At 42.9% G+C, this 13,659-nt stretch overlaps 1 protein-coding gene across 2 annotated transcripts in view; it reads right to left on the bottom strand.

Annotated features, from left to right (window-relative positions):
- CDA (cytidine deaminase) overlaps positions 1-13,659 on the bottom strand; it is a 141,475-nt gene that overhangs the window by 107,733 nt on the left and 20,083 nt on the right. For both annotated transcript variants that reach the window (XM_086922182.1, XM_086922183.1), the window contains exon 3: positions 8,805-8,916. In XM_086922182.1, coding sequence (XP_086778308.1) covers positions 8,805-8,916 — 112 coding nt within the window. The remainder of the gene's footprint in view (positions 1-8,804; positions 8,917-13,659) is intronic.

Genomic DNA, 13,659 nt, shown 5'->3' with positions numbered 1-13,659 from the left:
TAAACATAGAGGTATAATACTGCAATATATGGAGGAAGGCTCAGGGGGACCCACGGACAACGTCGGGCCGGGCGGGGGCCCTGAAGCCTAATTGCTCCCGGACAACATCGGGACGGGCTGCTAGTATATATATATATATATATATACATGCATTACACCTCCCAGCAATTCTTCTCGGCGGACTGAAGGAAAACAGACCACCAGGACAATTTCAAATAGCAATTTCTTTATTCCTCACTCCTCATATCCATGACGCGTTTCAGACATCCAGTGCCCTTGATCACATGAGGAGACTGCAGTACGCCATGTTTTATATATATATATATGTGTGTGTGTGTGTATGTGTTATACAAATTATGCTGGGCTGCGTGGACTTTCAGTTGTGCAGCAGGCGTCTGAAGAAGGTTCTTACCGAAATGCATTACGCCTTACCTGCTTTTTCAAATAAAGAACCCCATTTGAGAATCCCTGCTTGTGGCTCCTTCCTCCGGCGAAACAGGAGGCTTGTGGCAATTTTTACGTGCCAGCCAGAAGACACGGACAGGAGCACCATTCCATTAAGTGGCTGACGATTTTCCTGGCGTCTGCGCAAGCAGTTTTTGGTGTTTGTCAAGGTATTGACTCATCGGCAGAACACCTACAGAGGCCAGTCTAGCTTGGGACGCTGTCACATGGCAGTTCGTGACTTCACGGATGTAATTGGTAAACTTTTACCAATCCACGACCGGCGGACTGGTGCCCTGCAGGTGGGAACGTAATGCAGGGACCCAAGAGGCTTTTAATGAAACAATTCCAGCTGAATGAAGGTTGCCCAGCTCTGCGTACGCCGAAAGACACAAAGATTCATCTTTGGTTTCCCTGCGTCAAAACCTACCTAGCCAAACAAAATTCTGGGAGTTGGAGTGTAAGACTAACGCGACAACCAGGTGGACGATCACATGACTCAGGGGGGCGTTTACTCCAAGGATTGGGAGAATTGCAGATTACAAATTATGCTGGGCTGCGTGGACTTTCAGTTGTGCAGCAGGCGTCTGAAGAAGGTTCTTACCGAAATGCATTACGCCTTACCTGCTTTTTCAAATAAAGAACCCCATTTGAGAATCCCTGCTTGTGGCTCCTTCCTCCGGTGAAACTGGAGGCTTGTGGCAACATATATAAATATATATAAACATATATAAATATATATATATATATATAATATATATATATATATATATATATATATATATATATATATATATATATATATATATATATATATATATATATATATATATATATATATATATATATATATATATATATTCACTGAAAAAACCATTGGTTATAGACCATATATAGTTAGGGATTAGCATTTACAAAACCTTAATTTACTCGCACAAAACCATAGAAATTTGCATATATAGTTAGTTGCAATAACTATATATCGCGCACCCGCAATCCACTGCTGATGATGTCACATATTACATCATTCATGACATGGTCAGTGACATCACTGATGACATCACTGATGACATCTCAAATGACATCACTGATGACATCTCAAATGACATCACTGATGACAACATCCAGTGACTGTATGTTTCTGTAAAGTTAAAATATGTCTTACATATTGAAGAATGAGTGGATGTATGAAGTGATTTAGTAGGTGCATGAGTGAGTGAGTGATTAAATGTGTCTTACTGAGTGCATGGGTTAGTGACTAAACTGTCTTAATTTGTGCATCATTATTTCTGTAGTTCTGTAAACTGCTGCATGTGTTGAGGAAATGGAGGTGTGATTGATTCTTTGCATGACTGACTAGGTGTGTGAGTAACTCCATGGATGAGTGACAGTCTGTGAGTGTCTGTTTACACTGATTGTATCTAAGGTTATATTAGAGTCTGAAGAGGTTAATCGTATTATCACATGAATGATATCATCAGTGATGTGATCAGTAATGTCAAATGAGATGTTATCAGTGATTTCATCAGTGATGTCATTTGAGATGTCATCAGTGATGTCATTTGAGATGTCATCAGTGATGTCACTGACCATGTCATGAATGATGTAATATTTGACATCATCAGCAGTGGATTGCGGGTGCGCGATATATAGTTATTGCAACTAACTATATATGCGAATTTCTATGGTTTTGTGCGAGTAAATTAAGGTTTTGTAAATGCTAATCCCTAACTATATATGGTCTATAACCAATGGTTTTTTCAGTGAAATTTGAAGGTTTTGTAAATGCAAATTCCTAACTATATATGGTCTATAACCTATGGTTTTTTCAGTGAATTTCATTGGTTTTTTAAAAGCTAATATCAATAGCTGTAAAATATATCCTTTATTACGTGACGTATCACGTAGCCACGTGAGACGCCTCATGACCAGTGTTCCCTGCAAGCCGCGCGGCTGGGCGCCCGCGCACATCAGTGCCCCCGAGCGCGCACTGCTGTGCGAGTGGCGCGCACACAGATCTCAGAGAGTATTCGCGCCACCGAAGTAGGAGTGAAAAACCGGCATTTGTAACTTGCTGAGTAAGAGGTATTTAGCAAGTGCTTCCTCCTGCTAAATTCCTTTTGTTTTCTAGAGTGTGGCTCTGTGGCTCATTGCGTGCTTTTGTTTAAAGCATTTGTGTTACTTGCAGAGCCCATCACGAGCTGCGATTAACACGAATGCTTTAAACAAAAGCACACGATATGCCCTTCAGCCACACTCTGGAGAACAAAAGAAATGCAGCACCAAAACACAGCGGGTGATTTTAGAAGCACCTATAAGCAAAGGCGGTGTTTGTAGACTTGCTACATTTCTTGTCTAAACAGAGCTGGGCTTTGGGTGTGATTCTGTGCCTTTCTTTTTTTTTTAAAGTTTTCATGTCAATTGCAGCTCATGGACGCTGCCATTCACATGAAAACGTTAAGAAAGGCGCACAATCACCCCACAGCTGCGCTTTATTAAGATAAGAAATGCAGGAAGCCTCTTTTCCTGGGTGTTTCATTTATGGCAGTAACAAGTGCACACTTTAATTTTGAGAGCCATGAGCCTGAAGGAGTTAGTTGGCATACATGGATTTGTGAAACTCTTGGCTCCTTCTTTCTTGTTTAAACGTCAAAGGCATGCTTTAAAGTGGTTTGTGTTGCACACTAAGCCTGGTCACAGGCTAGCTGGTATAATGTTCCATCATGTAATACTTTCCGTGCTTTGATCAACCAAGTGTAATATTATATAGATTGTTTTGAGACTGTGCCAGATAGGGATTTTGAGTGGTTTTAAGTGAAATGTTTTGACTTCTGGTGAGGCGTTGTGCTACGCAACTTTACCCTCCCATCAATACACCAACAACATGGTTATCGATCTGAACTGGTCACCTAACTGCTGCTTGCAAATAGACCACTTCAATCATAGAAGCACGATTTGTGTTTCCATAGTTTTAGTGAAGACTTAAGAGAATGAACATATGCGATGTCAGAGGCAGGCGCGGAGCAACGTTAGTAACATGTCAGACTAAAAAAAGTGTCACATGGCAAAAGGGTTACCTCTATCGGGCAGGCCACATGTCAGGGACGTTATTTAATCACTTATTGGTCCATAAAGCAGGACCACAACTTTAGCAGCCTCTTGACGGATTAGACAAGGTTTATCAGTCACATAACAGGACTATGGTAGAGCAATATATATTGGGCTCTTCCTGAGGACGACTTATTTAGTTTGTAGTTTTTTAAAGCGTTACAGGTTGCTTTTTGGGTGCTTCCTAGCATTGGACGTCAATGTGATAGAACAGTGTGCTCTAGCAGGAATTTAGAAGGTTAGATTTTGATCTGGTGGGGTAAGAATTTATCCTGCTATTCTTAATTTGATCTCCATATTCCACCATGACTTAGTGAGTTTGAGAAGTTTGCTTTTCAAGTTTTTTTCCGAAACGCATGTTGTTTGACTTAGTTCCCATGTTTAGATACAGGAAGAGAATGTCCTCCTTCATCATGACAAATACATGGTTAGGCATGGAGTAACGTTTTCCTGATTACTACTAATAAGGCAACATTTTTTCCAGAGACTGTAGCGTTGGTAAAAATGAAAAAATAATAAAGTATCAGAAAATATACTGCATTACATTCCAGCCTCTTTTTTGCTGTATCATTTAGTCAACACTGCAGCATAATTTTGTCCTCCATTGGTGCATAATTCCAGTGGCCCCAAGGCAGGCTGCACATGTTAAAAGTGCTTGTGCATGAAGCAGAGAGACTGTGAAGATTGTGAACTTAGTTTGGTGTGCTGGCAAATCATGCATTGTCGACCCCTGGTGAGTTACAGATACTACTGCTGAAACAAGGCCAACGGAGGGACCAATGGGTGAGTCGGACTGACCTCAAGGGCAATGGTGGCATGAGCGCTGGTGGAGCCCTGTGCAACAATGTTTGTTGGTGCCCCCTCAAAGACTCCCTCTGCCACTGATTCCCTCACTACCACCCTTTATCAGTGCCCCTCAAGTCTCCATAACCATACTCTTGCGCAGATAAATTTAACTGGATTTACAGCGCCGCTCATACCAGTGTAGGGTGGCAGAGCACTAACTCATATGTGTGTAAATCTTTGTATAGGAAATGTTACATAAGACAAAGGACTACACGGTGTAGGAGTGACATGACATCCATACTAGTACGCAGTATAGTTTAATAGTGATTGGTTTAGAGAAACACACTGAAATTAGAATGTAATATCATGATTGGGGGTTCTCTTTAATAACCAGAATTGATTTCTATTCAAATGAACCCTTTTTGCAACCATAGGGTAATCAGACTGGGGAAAACATGAAAGTTAATAGCTCACTGTTCTATTTTAGGATTTTGACTTATAAACTGCAAGTATCAAAAGGATCTCACTGACAAAAGCAGTAACCCACTGACCCATTTACATTATGTGCACTTTTTTATCTGGATGGTACATGTTATTTGCAGCAGGCAAATTAGCCCTCTATGCTACCTTTCCATGAGTCAAAACTTCCACTTGACAAACCTCTATCTATCTCTAGGAAGAACATTAATCAACGGAGTTACCATGACATTTTTTATTGTTGCCTAAAACTGCTAGCGGCCAGGCCTGCTCAGCGCTGTTCATGAATATTCTATCTCTGACGCATAGCATTTTAAATTTGAAGGCGCAGTTGCATGCTCATATATGTTAGACAATTTTAGAGTACTGGTGCTGCCTCATTGGCAGTGTACCTCAATTGCAGTATTGTCAGAGGGGCGCTAGAATACGGGACTAATTCATTTTAATGCTGTCATGTGGACACAAGCATTAAAATGCGTTAGTCGATAGCCTTATGCGGCCCTACCCTAACCCAGCTCTGAAACTGCATTTGTTAAAGTTTTCATGTTAATCGCAGCGCCCATCGTGAGCTGAAATTAACATGAAAACTTAAACAAATGCACACAATCAACCCACAGCCCAGCTCTATTAAGAAAAAAAATGCAGCAGCATAGCTGCCAAGGTTTCAAATTGACATGTGGGACGGTTTCAAACCTGCCTTAACAACATTCACTTGGATCTATTTGTGAGAAAATGCACCGTCTTTTCACTTTTTTAAGCAAGTTTGGAGTGATATTTGGCGCTACACCCACATGCGCGGTCTGGTTACTGGCGCACATAGCCTTGGTTGCAGCGCACATAGACCTTACACTGCCGCACACAGAGGAAAAATATTAGAGGTAACATTGCTCATGACACGTCGCATAAACATGACGTATCGTCTCTGCAGCGCAAACAAAACCCGTAACGTAAGCGCGCCGGAGCACGCTTACAGATATATATATTTTTTTTAACCTTAATTAGACAAAATCCACACGTGCGCATATCTTGAGGCCTTGCAAAGGCACATCAAACAAACAGTCCCTACAATTTTGCCAAGTTTGGTGGAAATCTATTCCTTTAAATTTTATTTTACTGTTTCTCTTGGTTTTCCCCCTGTTATGCTTACCGGAACGCTACCCGGTACGCAAACTGGACGCTCCAAAAACACAAGATGTCGGACTCCCGTTACGCTGCCGGTTAGCTGCCCGGTTGGCCTACCGGGAAGCGCCTCTACCGCGAAAAATCGCAATTTTCTTTTTTTTTTCTTTTGCCCCGCGGGGCACTTTAATATCCCCCTCACCAATGCTAGGGGGTCAGGAGGGGTCTACCTTGCCCCCTTTCCTTCATTTCCCCCTTCGTTTTTCACCACCTCTTGTCTCTCGATCCTACCGAGAGGCAATATGGCGGCCACTCCAGACTGTTTACAATGTTGACAGCCAATCAGCTTCTCCTTAGACTCCCGTTACGCTGCCGGTTAGCTGCCCAGTTACGTACCGATTTGCGCCTCTACGACAAAAATTTGCAATTTTTTTTTTGGCCCTGCGGGGCACTTTAATATCCCCCTCATCAATCCTAGGGGGTCAGAAGGGGTCTACCTTGCCCCCTTTCCTTCATTTCCCCCTTCGTTTTGGCCTCCTCTTGTCGCTCGATCCTACCGAGAGACAAGATGGCGGCCGCTCCGGACTGTTTAGAATGTTGACAGACACCGGAGAGCCAATCAGCTTCGCTTCGCAAAGCTCCGTTACGCGAAAAGTACGCGAACTGGTGCGCTATCCGGTACGCTGTCACAGATATATCTGTTTTTTTAAATGTTAATTTCTCAAAATCCACTGGAGCACATATATTGAGACCCAGCAAAGGCACATCGGGCTAACAGTCCCTACAATTTTGCCAAGTTTTGTGCAAATCCATTCAGCCGTTCGAGCTAAAAGTGAGGCCAAACGCCCTATGGAAAAATGAATGGGAAAAACGCGTTTTGGGACCCCCCTTTTTTCTCGGCCCCCCCTTGACAGAACCCCCCCAAATTTTCAGGGGCTGCTCAGAAACAAAATGTGCCATTTTCCTGAAAATTTCAGCCGATTCCGTCCACAAACGCCAAAGTTATTAGACATAGAATTTTCAAAAGTTCCATAGAGAAAAAATCCTAACTATATATACCTACTGGCGACCGCCAGTAGGTAATATATATATATATATATGTATATATATATATATATATATATATATATATATATATATATATATATGTATATATATATATATATTCCATGTGAGTGTCAAGGTAAACTGGATGATCTGCGTCACCTATAAACTGAAACAATGCAAATGTGGGTGGGCTTTTCAAGCTCCACTTGTGCACAGGGCAATGAAGGGGATTAAAAGCCGTAAAATGTTTTAACACCAGCCCTATGTTACACCGAGTGAACGAACAGATACAGCAAAGATGTTTTTTCCTTATTATATGGGTTAAGTAACTTCTCCCACTGAAACGGATTTAAAAAAATGTTGCAAATCGATTTACTTTACTCTTCAATTGTCTAAATATGTCATCTAAAAAGACACCAGTTTTACCATCAGTTCTGAAGAGAAACTCTTAAAATATTTCAAAGCTCCCTGGGGGTCAGGGCATGGTCACCCTGTCCAATTATTTATTTTTTTACATCTATTTAACCATTTACCATGTCCGTAAATGTTGTAAAGGCTGCAACAACATATTGCTCATATTGTGGCCACCCAATAAGGTTTGGCTATTCCACTTTAAACTAGCCAGTTAGAGAAAAGCTGGACACCAAAAGTCCAGGGGCCTCATTTATGAAAAGTGATGCATCGCTGCGTGAAAACAGCGATGCGTCACTTTTCACTGCACACTCCTGATGCGTCATATTTAATGTATTACGCATCATGTCGCAAGGAGTTACAGATACGTCAGTATTTCTGACGTATCTGTAAGCGCAAAAGTGATGCATTGCTGGAGTGTGTCACAAAAGTGACGCAACTCAAGCAATGCGTCCTTTCACATGGGGAAAGCCCCATGTGAAAGGGCTTGTGTCAGTCTTACGCCTGCTGTGAGGCAGGCGCAAGATTTTGACGCAACAGCGTCCTAAAAGTGACGCAGTGAAATCTCATAGATTTCACTGCGTCACTATTACGAGGCTTTTTGAGGGGGAACGCCCCCTCTGTAAACATTATACCTGACGCAGGTATAATGTGGCGCAGGGGTTTAAAAAGTGACGCATCTACCTAGATGCGTCACTTTTTAAATATGGCGCAACGAGGCGCATTTTTTACACCGCTGGTGCGTCACAAAAAGTGACGCACCGGCGGCGCAAAACTGACGCAAGGCCTTCATAAATAAGGCCCCAGATATACCTAACATTTAACCCCTTTATGCCCAACCTGAATCCCCTCCCCCCACTTTTAATGCTAATTTCTTGAAAACAGCCGAATAGATTTAGACCAAATCACTGAAAGCATGCTTCCTGAGTACATTTCTAATTTTTTTCCAAATTCGATGTAATTCAGTTCAGCCATTTTTTCTTGTATCAGAGAGAAAGCTTTCCTTGTGGAATTCACATTAGAATTGCACTTTTGGGACCACCCCTCCTGCCCTCTTTTTCTTGGCCTCTGCTTGATCGATCGGTGCAAGACTTGCCACAAAGGGAGTCGAGGTGAATGAATCTTTGTTTTTTTAGAAAGTTTCATGCATATTTTTTCAAACAGCACTTAGTCTGTCTTGTGAGTCCCAATTGCCTTGAGTTAACCTCTCAGAACAGGTTTGAAACAGTCATCCACTCAGTAACTCACGAGGGAGGAGCGCCTAAGCCAAAATTCCACTTGAGGGAAATCTAATTTGTCACCGCCACTTGATTTTAATTGCCTAATCTTGTTTTGCCTGCTCATTTCCCAAAGAGAGTGGTACGGAGGGATTGCCAAGTTGAAAACAGTGTACCACACACTTAAAAGCTTACCTTGCAATGGCAATGGCTCTGAAGTTCCTACTGCCATCTGAGATAGCCTTCTGAATCGCCGTCCGCTCAGCACAGATGCCCAAAGTGTAGCATGCATTCTCCACATTGCAGCCTGCAGTACAGAGACAGGCGTTATGAGTGAGAAATTAGTTAAAATTAATTATGGCTATTTTCTTATGAGAGTGGCTCAGAAAACATCAATACTTAAGTAGGTCATAACAATGTAGTGAAAGAGAGCTACTTTCATAGCAACTTTTTCTATAGCACCCAATCCACAGTTTTGTCATTTCCAAGCATGGATATGTTAATATGCTATGTTAATATAATTTATATCGCGCGCACAAATCACCCAGTTATATCGCGCACAAATCACCCAGAGAGGGGCAACATGGTGTAGAGCAAAAAACACATGCAATGGCTGAAACTGCAGAATTAAAAGAGCAATGTCTTTGGCAGTTTCCTAAATTGGAGATGATAAGTGCACATTAGGATACGGAGGGGTAACCTGTTCCAATACAGAAGGGCTAGGCAAGAAAAAGACCTGCCCCCAGTGCGGGTCCTTTTGACCTGTGGGACCTTCAACAAAGCTCTTTCACTGGAACTTAGAAGTCTGGCTAAACAATAGAAGGTGAACTTAGGAGATAGGTATCTGGGACCTTTCCCTATAAGAGAGGTGTGTGTCCAGCAGCAGATTTTAAAAATTATTATTTTTGGATCAGTAACAAATAATGGAAACTCAGATGAGGAGAGGATTCCGCTCCAGCTGGAAGATTGCAAATGAGATGAGCAGTGGTATTATGCACAACTTAAAGTTAGATAATAGCGTCTCATTTGCAGAGGCCAGAACGGCATTGCCGTAAACCAAATGACTGATGACTTATGCTTGTACCTAGAGTTTTCCTCACTGAGAGAGGGTGGAAGGTGAAAACTCTCCTCAACTGGTGCATCAAGTAAAAAAAGATGCTAGTGGTGACAAGCCCTACACTTTCATATAAAGAGTTTGGTCCAATCGGTCACCCAGGTTCTTGACTTCTTGTTTGGGGCTAGGAGCTGCACCAAGTTCCAGGGACCATCAGTCGGACACTCAAAGATGTTGCCAAACAACATCATCTCAGTTTTGCCTGCATTCAACAGGAAAAATGTATGTGGCCTAGTGTCGTGAATCACTAGGACTCTAGTACGCACTACAACAAATATTTGTTTTTTGCTTTATACCATTCCGTTTATTTTAAATCATTATCTCAAAACCACCAATATATTACATTTACGTATTTTTCATCATTAATATCGTTTGCAAGATCAATAACAAGATCATAACAAATGGTTTTACATAGCAACAAAAGCAACAGTTTGTCAAAACACAGGTTTACAAAAAGAAAGAAAAAGAAAAAACCCAATGCATTTCGGGGCGATTGCCCCTTAGTCGGGGGTCTAAATAACGGAGACTAAAATGAAGCCTGTGTGTGGTTTGTATTATCTTTTTAGACAAATTCCTGCCCGTTAGTCAAAGTCGCATCCGCATCACAAACAAGTCTCGTATACGTGAAGGAAACCTGCGAGTCTAGACGTAGAGAATTCGATCTTGCGACTGTTTACCTTCACGATACATTCAACATTTTTAATGCTCTCCTTCAAAAAGGTTGAACCGTCACCTAGCTCACCAGGCTAGGTGACTAACGGGCAGGAATTTGTCTAAAAAGATAATACAAACCACACACAGGCTTCATTTTAGTCTCCGTTATTTTGACCCCCGACGAAGGGGCAATCGCCCCGAAATGCATTGGGTTTTTTCTTTTTCTTTCTTTTTGTAAACCTGTGTTTTGACAAACTGTTGCTTTTGTTGCTATGTAAAACCATTTGTTATGATCTTGTTATTGATCTTGCAAACGATATTAATGACGAAAAATACGTAAATGTAATATATTGGTGGTTTTGAGATAATGATTTAAAATAAACTGAATGGTATAAAGCAAAAAACAAATATTTGTTGTAGTGCGTACTAGAGTCCTAGTGATTCACGACACTAGGCCGCATACATTTTTTCAATATTAGTTGGCAGGCACTAATCTGGTACAGCACATGTATCGTTAGAAAAGATTTAAGTCACAGCAAAAACTATGAGTGCAGCACCCTTCTTCATTCATGCATTCAACAGGAGGCAATTAACTGTCACCCAGTAGACAATTGCTTTGAACCCAGATGAAAAACATTGTTTAACTTTGCCTAGATCTTCATCAAAGGAGATTGTTAGCTGCATATCATCAGCACAATATATTAACTTTAATCCAAAGGTTTTGATGATCTTAGCATGGGGGGGGCACATAGATGTTAAACGTATGGCTGAGACAGGATCCCTGTGGCACACCCTTGTCCAGTAACATGGTGCAGGATTCTTAGGAGCGCAAAGTGATAGTTTGGGTTCTGTTGCTAAGAAAATCCTCAAACCATTGCAATGCTAAGCCCTGGATTCCAAACTCCTTAAGGCTTTGTATCAACCTACAATGAGATACAGGATCAAATGCTGCAGATAAATCCAGCAACACAAGCAAGGATGGAAGGTTGGCATCAAGGTAGCATCTTATACAGTCAGTGACAGCTACCAGGGCTGTCTCTGTGCTGTGGAAAGCCTGAACCCAGATTGTGATGGGTCCAGAATCTTATTGGCCTCAAGGTAGTCCATAAGTTGCTTATTTATTTGGCTTTCCAAGAAAGAGCTTGCCCAGTAAAGGAAGCCTTGAAATCGGCCAATAGTTGGTTAGGTTCACAGGAGACAGGTTAGCCTTCTTTTGAATCAGCATCCCCTGTGTCGCTTTCTAAACCAAAGGGATCTTCCTAGTATTTATGGTTAAATTAAATAGAGAGCATATGGCAGGGGCCAGCTGATAAGACAAGATAGCAAAGATTCTGGGGGACCAAATATCCAAAGAAGAACCTGATTTAGCTATGGCAAGAGCTTTCTGGATTAACTCAGGTGAGAAATTGCTAAAGTTGCCCACGTTTGTAGTGCAGTTAGAAAAAAGTGAATTAGATTTAATTTCCTTGCAGTCCTGGCCCGATCAATTTAGGGGCCGATTAGTATTGCGGTGATTCTGCATCCTCCGGGCCGGTGGAAGCCACCGCCGGCCCGGAGGATGCGGAATCACCGCAGCAGTGCCTCCAAAGGCCCACGCCTGATTAGGATGGCTGGGGGGTCATCGGCGGACGGGAAAACTGTCCGCCGCTTTTCCGCCACGGTCGCCTTCTGACCGTGGCGGAAAAGCTCTAATATGGTGGCGGTGTCTATCAGACACCGCCAGCCATATTAGGATGGGGCAGGAAACATGCTTTTCCATGGCAGTTTTTCCGCCGTGGAAAATCATGTGGTCTTTTCAGTTTGGGGGCCCGTTGCGGGCCCCCAGGGTTTCAGGGGGTGGGGGGTGCACATGGGGGGTACCTATGGTACCTCCTGCATTTACATGAACAAAGCAGCAGGCACCGCGCAGTGTTTGCCGCTTTGTGCATGTAAATGCAATACATGCATTTTTAACCTTGCGGCGGGTGCTGCTTCAAGCAACACCCACCGCAAGGTTAAAGATACGGGATGGGACCGCCAGGGTGGCGGTCACATCCTAATTTGCATGGAGGGACCACCGCTGCCCATGCGGACGGTCCCTCTACCTCGTGGGGTGGCGGACGGATGCAGGTTCGTCCGCCATCCTAATGACCCTCTATGTTATGATCAATTACTTTGATTTTGTCTTCAAAGTAATTGGCAAGAGAGACACATAGTGCTTGTGATGCAAGTTTTTCTTGTGAGCAGGTGTTGGACTTGGCCCTTTTTTGCAGGGTCATCACTGAACTTTTTGCCTTCCTCCTGTATTTTTTCTGACCTGGTGTTGGTGGTTTTAGGACTCTGGGCACTTTATCACTGCTGTCCAGTGTAATGTGCATGTGCCATCTATGGTAAAACGTGGTAAGATTGGTCTACACATGTCTGGCATATTGAATTTACCTATCAGTCCTTTGTAAAGCGGTATCCCAGAAACCCAGGGCCAGTAAATTAAATTCTACTGGTGGGCTTGCAGCGTGATTGCGCCACCCATCAAAGAAGCCTTTCAAACCTGTCTCTGGCCTCTGGCCTCTGGCATTGCAGGGCCTGTGTGCGCAGTTTACTGGTGCTGTGATGTGGCACATAAAGTGGGTACCACGTCTATGACTCCCCTTTTCCTAAATATCAATCACCCGTAAGGTAGGCCCTAGCAAGCCCTATGGGCAGGGTACATTGAAGGTAAAAGGTAGGACATGTGCCTTAACTGTGTGGCATGTCCTGGTTGTGGCAAACAGGCATTTTGGATTCTCACTACTGTGAGGCTGCCCTCTCATAGGAATGCATTGGGGATTCCATGATATGTGTTTCAGTGGTAATTCCTGATCTGAGAGGAGTAGAGTGATCATGTTTGGTATCTTTGGAATAGTGGTAATAAATGATGTGTAATGGTGTGCACGGATTTATTATCGTTATATTAGAAATGCCACTTTTAGAAGTTGTCATTTTAGTGGGCTATGTGTCTTTGTGCTTGCCTGATGTGTATTGCATGTCTGGCTCTGGAGTGACAGGGGCTGGGGAGGTGCAGTGGCGCCAGAGGGGCTGGGTGAGTCAGCGCTAGGCTGAATCTGCCTGATCTGCATTTGGAGCAGTGGGAGGAGTAGCCCCTGACCCTAAATAAGTCTGTACCTGCCTAGTACAATGCTGGCTCCGCCTCCTGTGTTGTGTCTGGGGCCAGGACCTACCTTATCAATGGGGACTGTTGTAGACTTGTTAAGTGCCCCCCAGAACTGGTTGGAACTGGGTCCCAAACCCTGTGCCAGGGCAGAA

The sequence above is a fragment of the Lissotriton vulgaris genome, chromosome 5 (genome assembly GCF_964263255.1).
Source record: "Lissotriton vulgaris chromosome 5, aLisVul1.2, whole genome shotgun sequence".
NCBI lineage: Eukaryota > Metazoa > Chordata > Amphibia > Caudata > Salamandridae > Lissotriton > Lissotriton vulgaris.
This window is presented reverse-complemented; position numbering and strand designations above follow the sequence as displayed.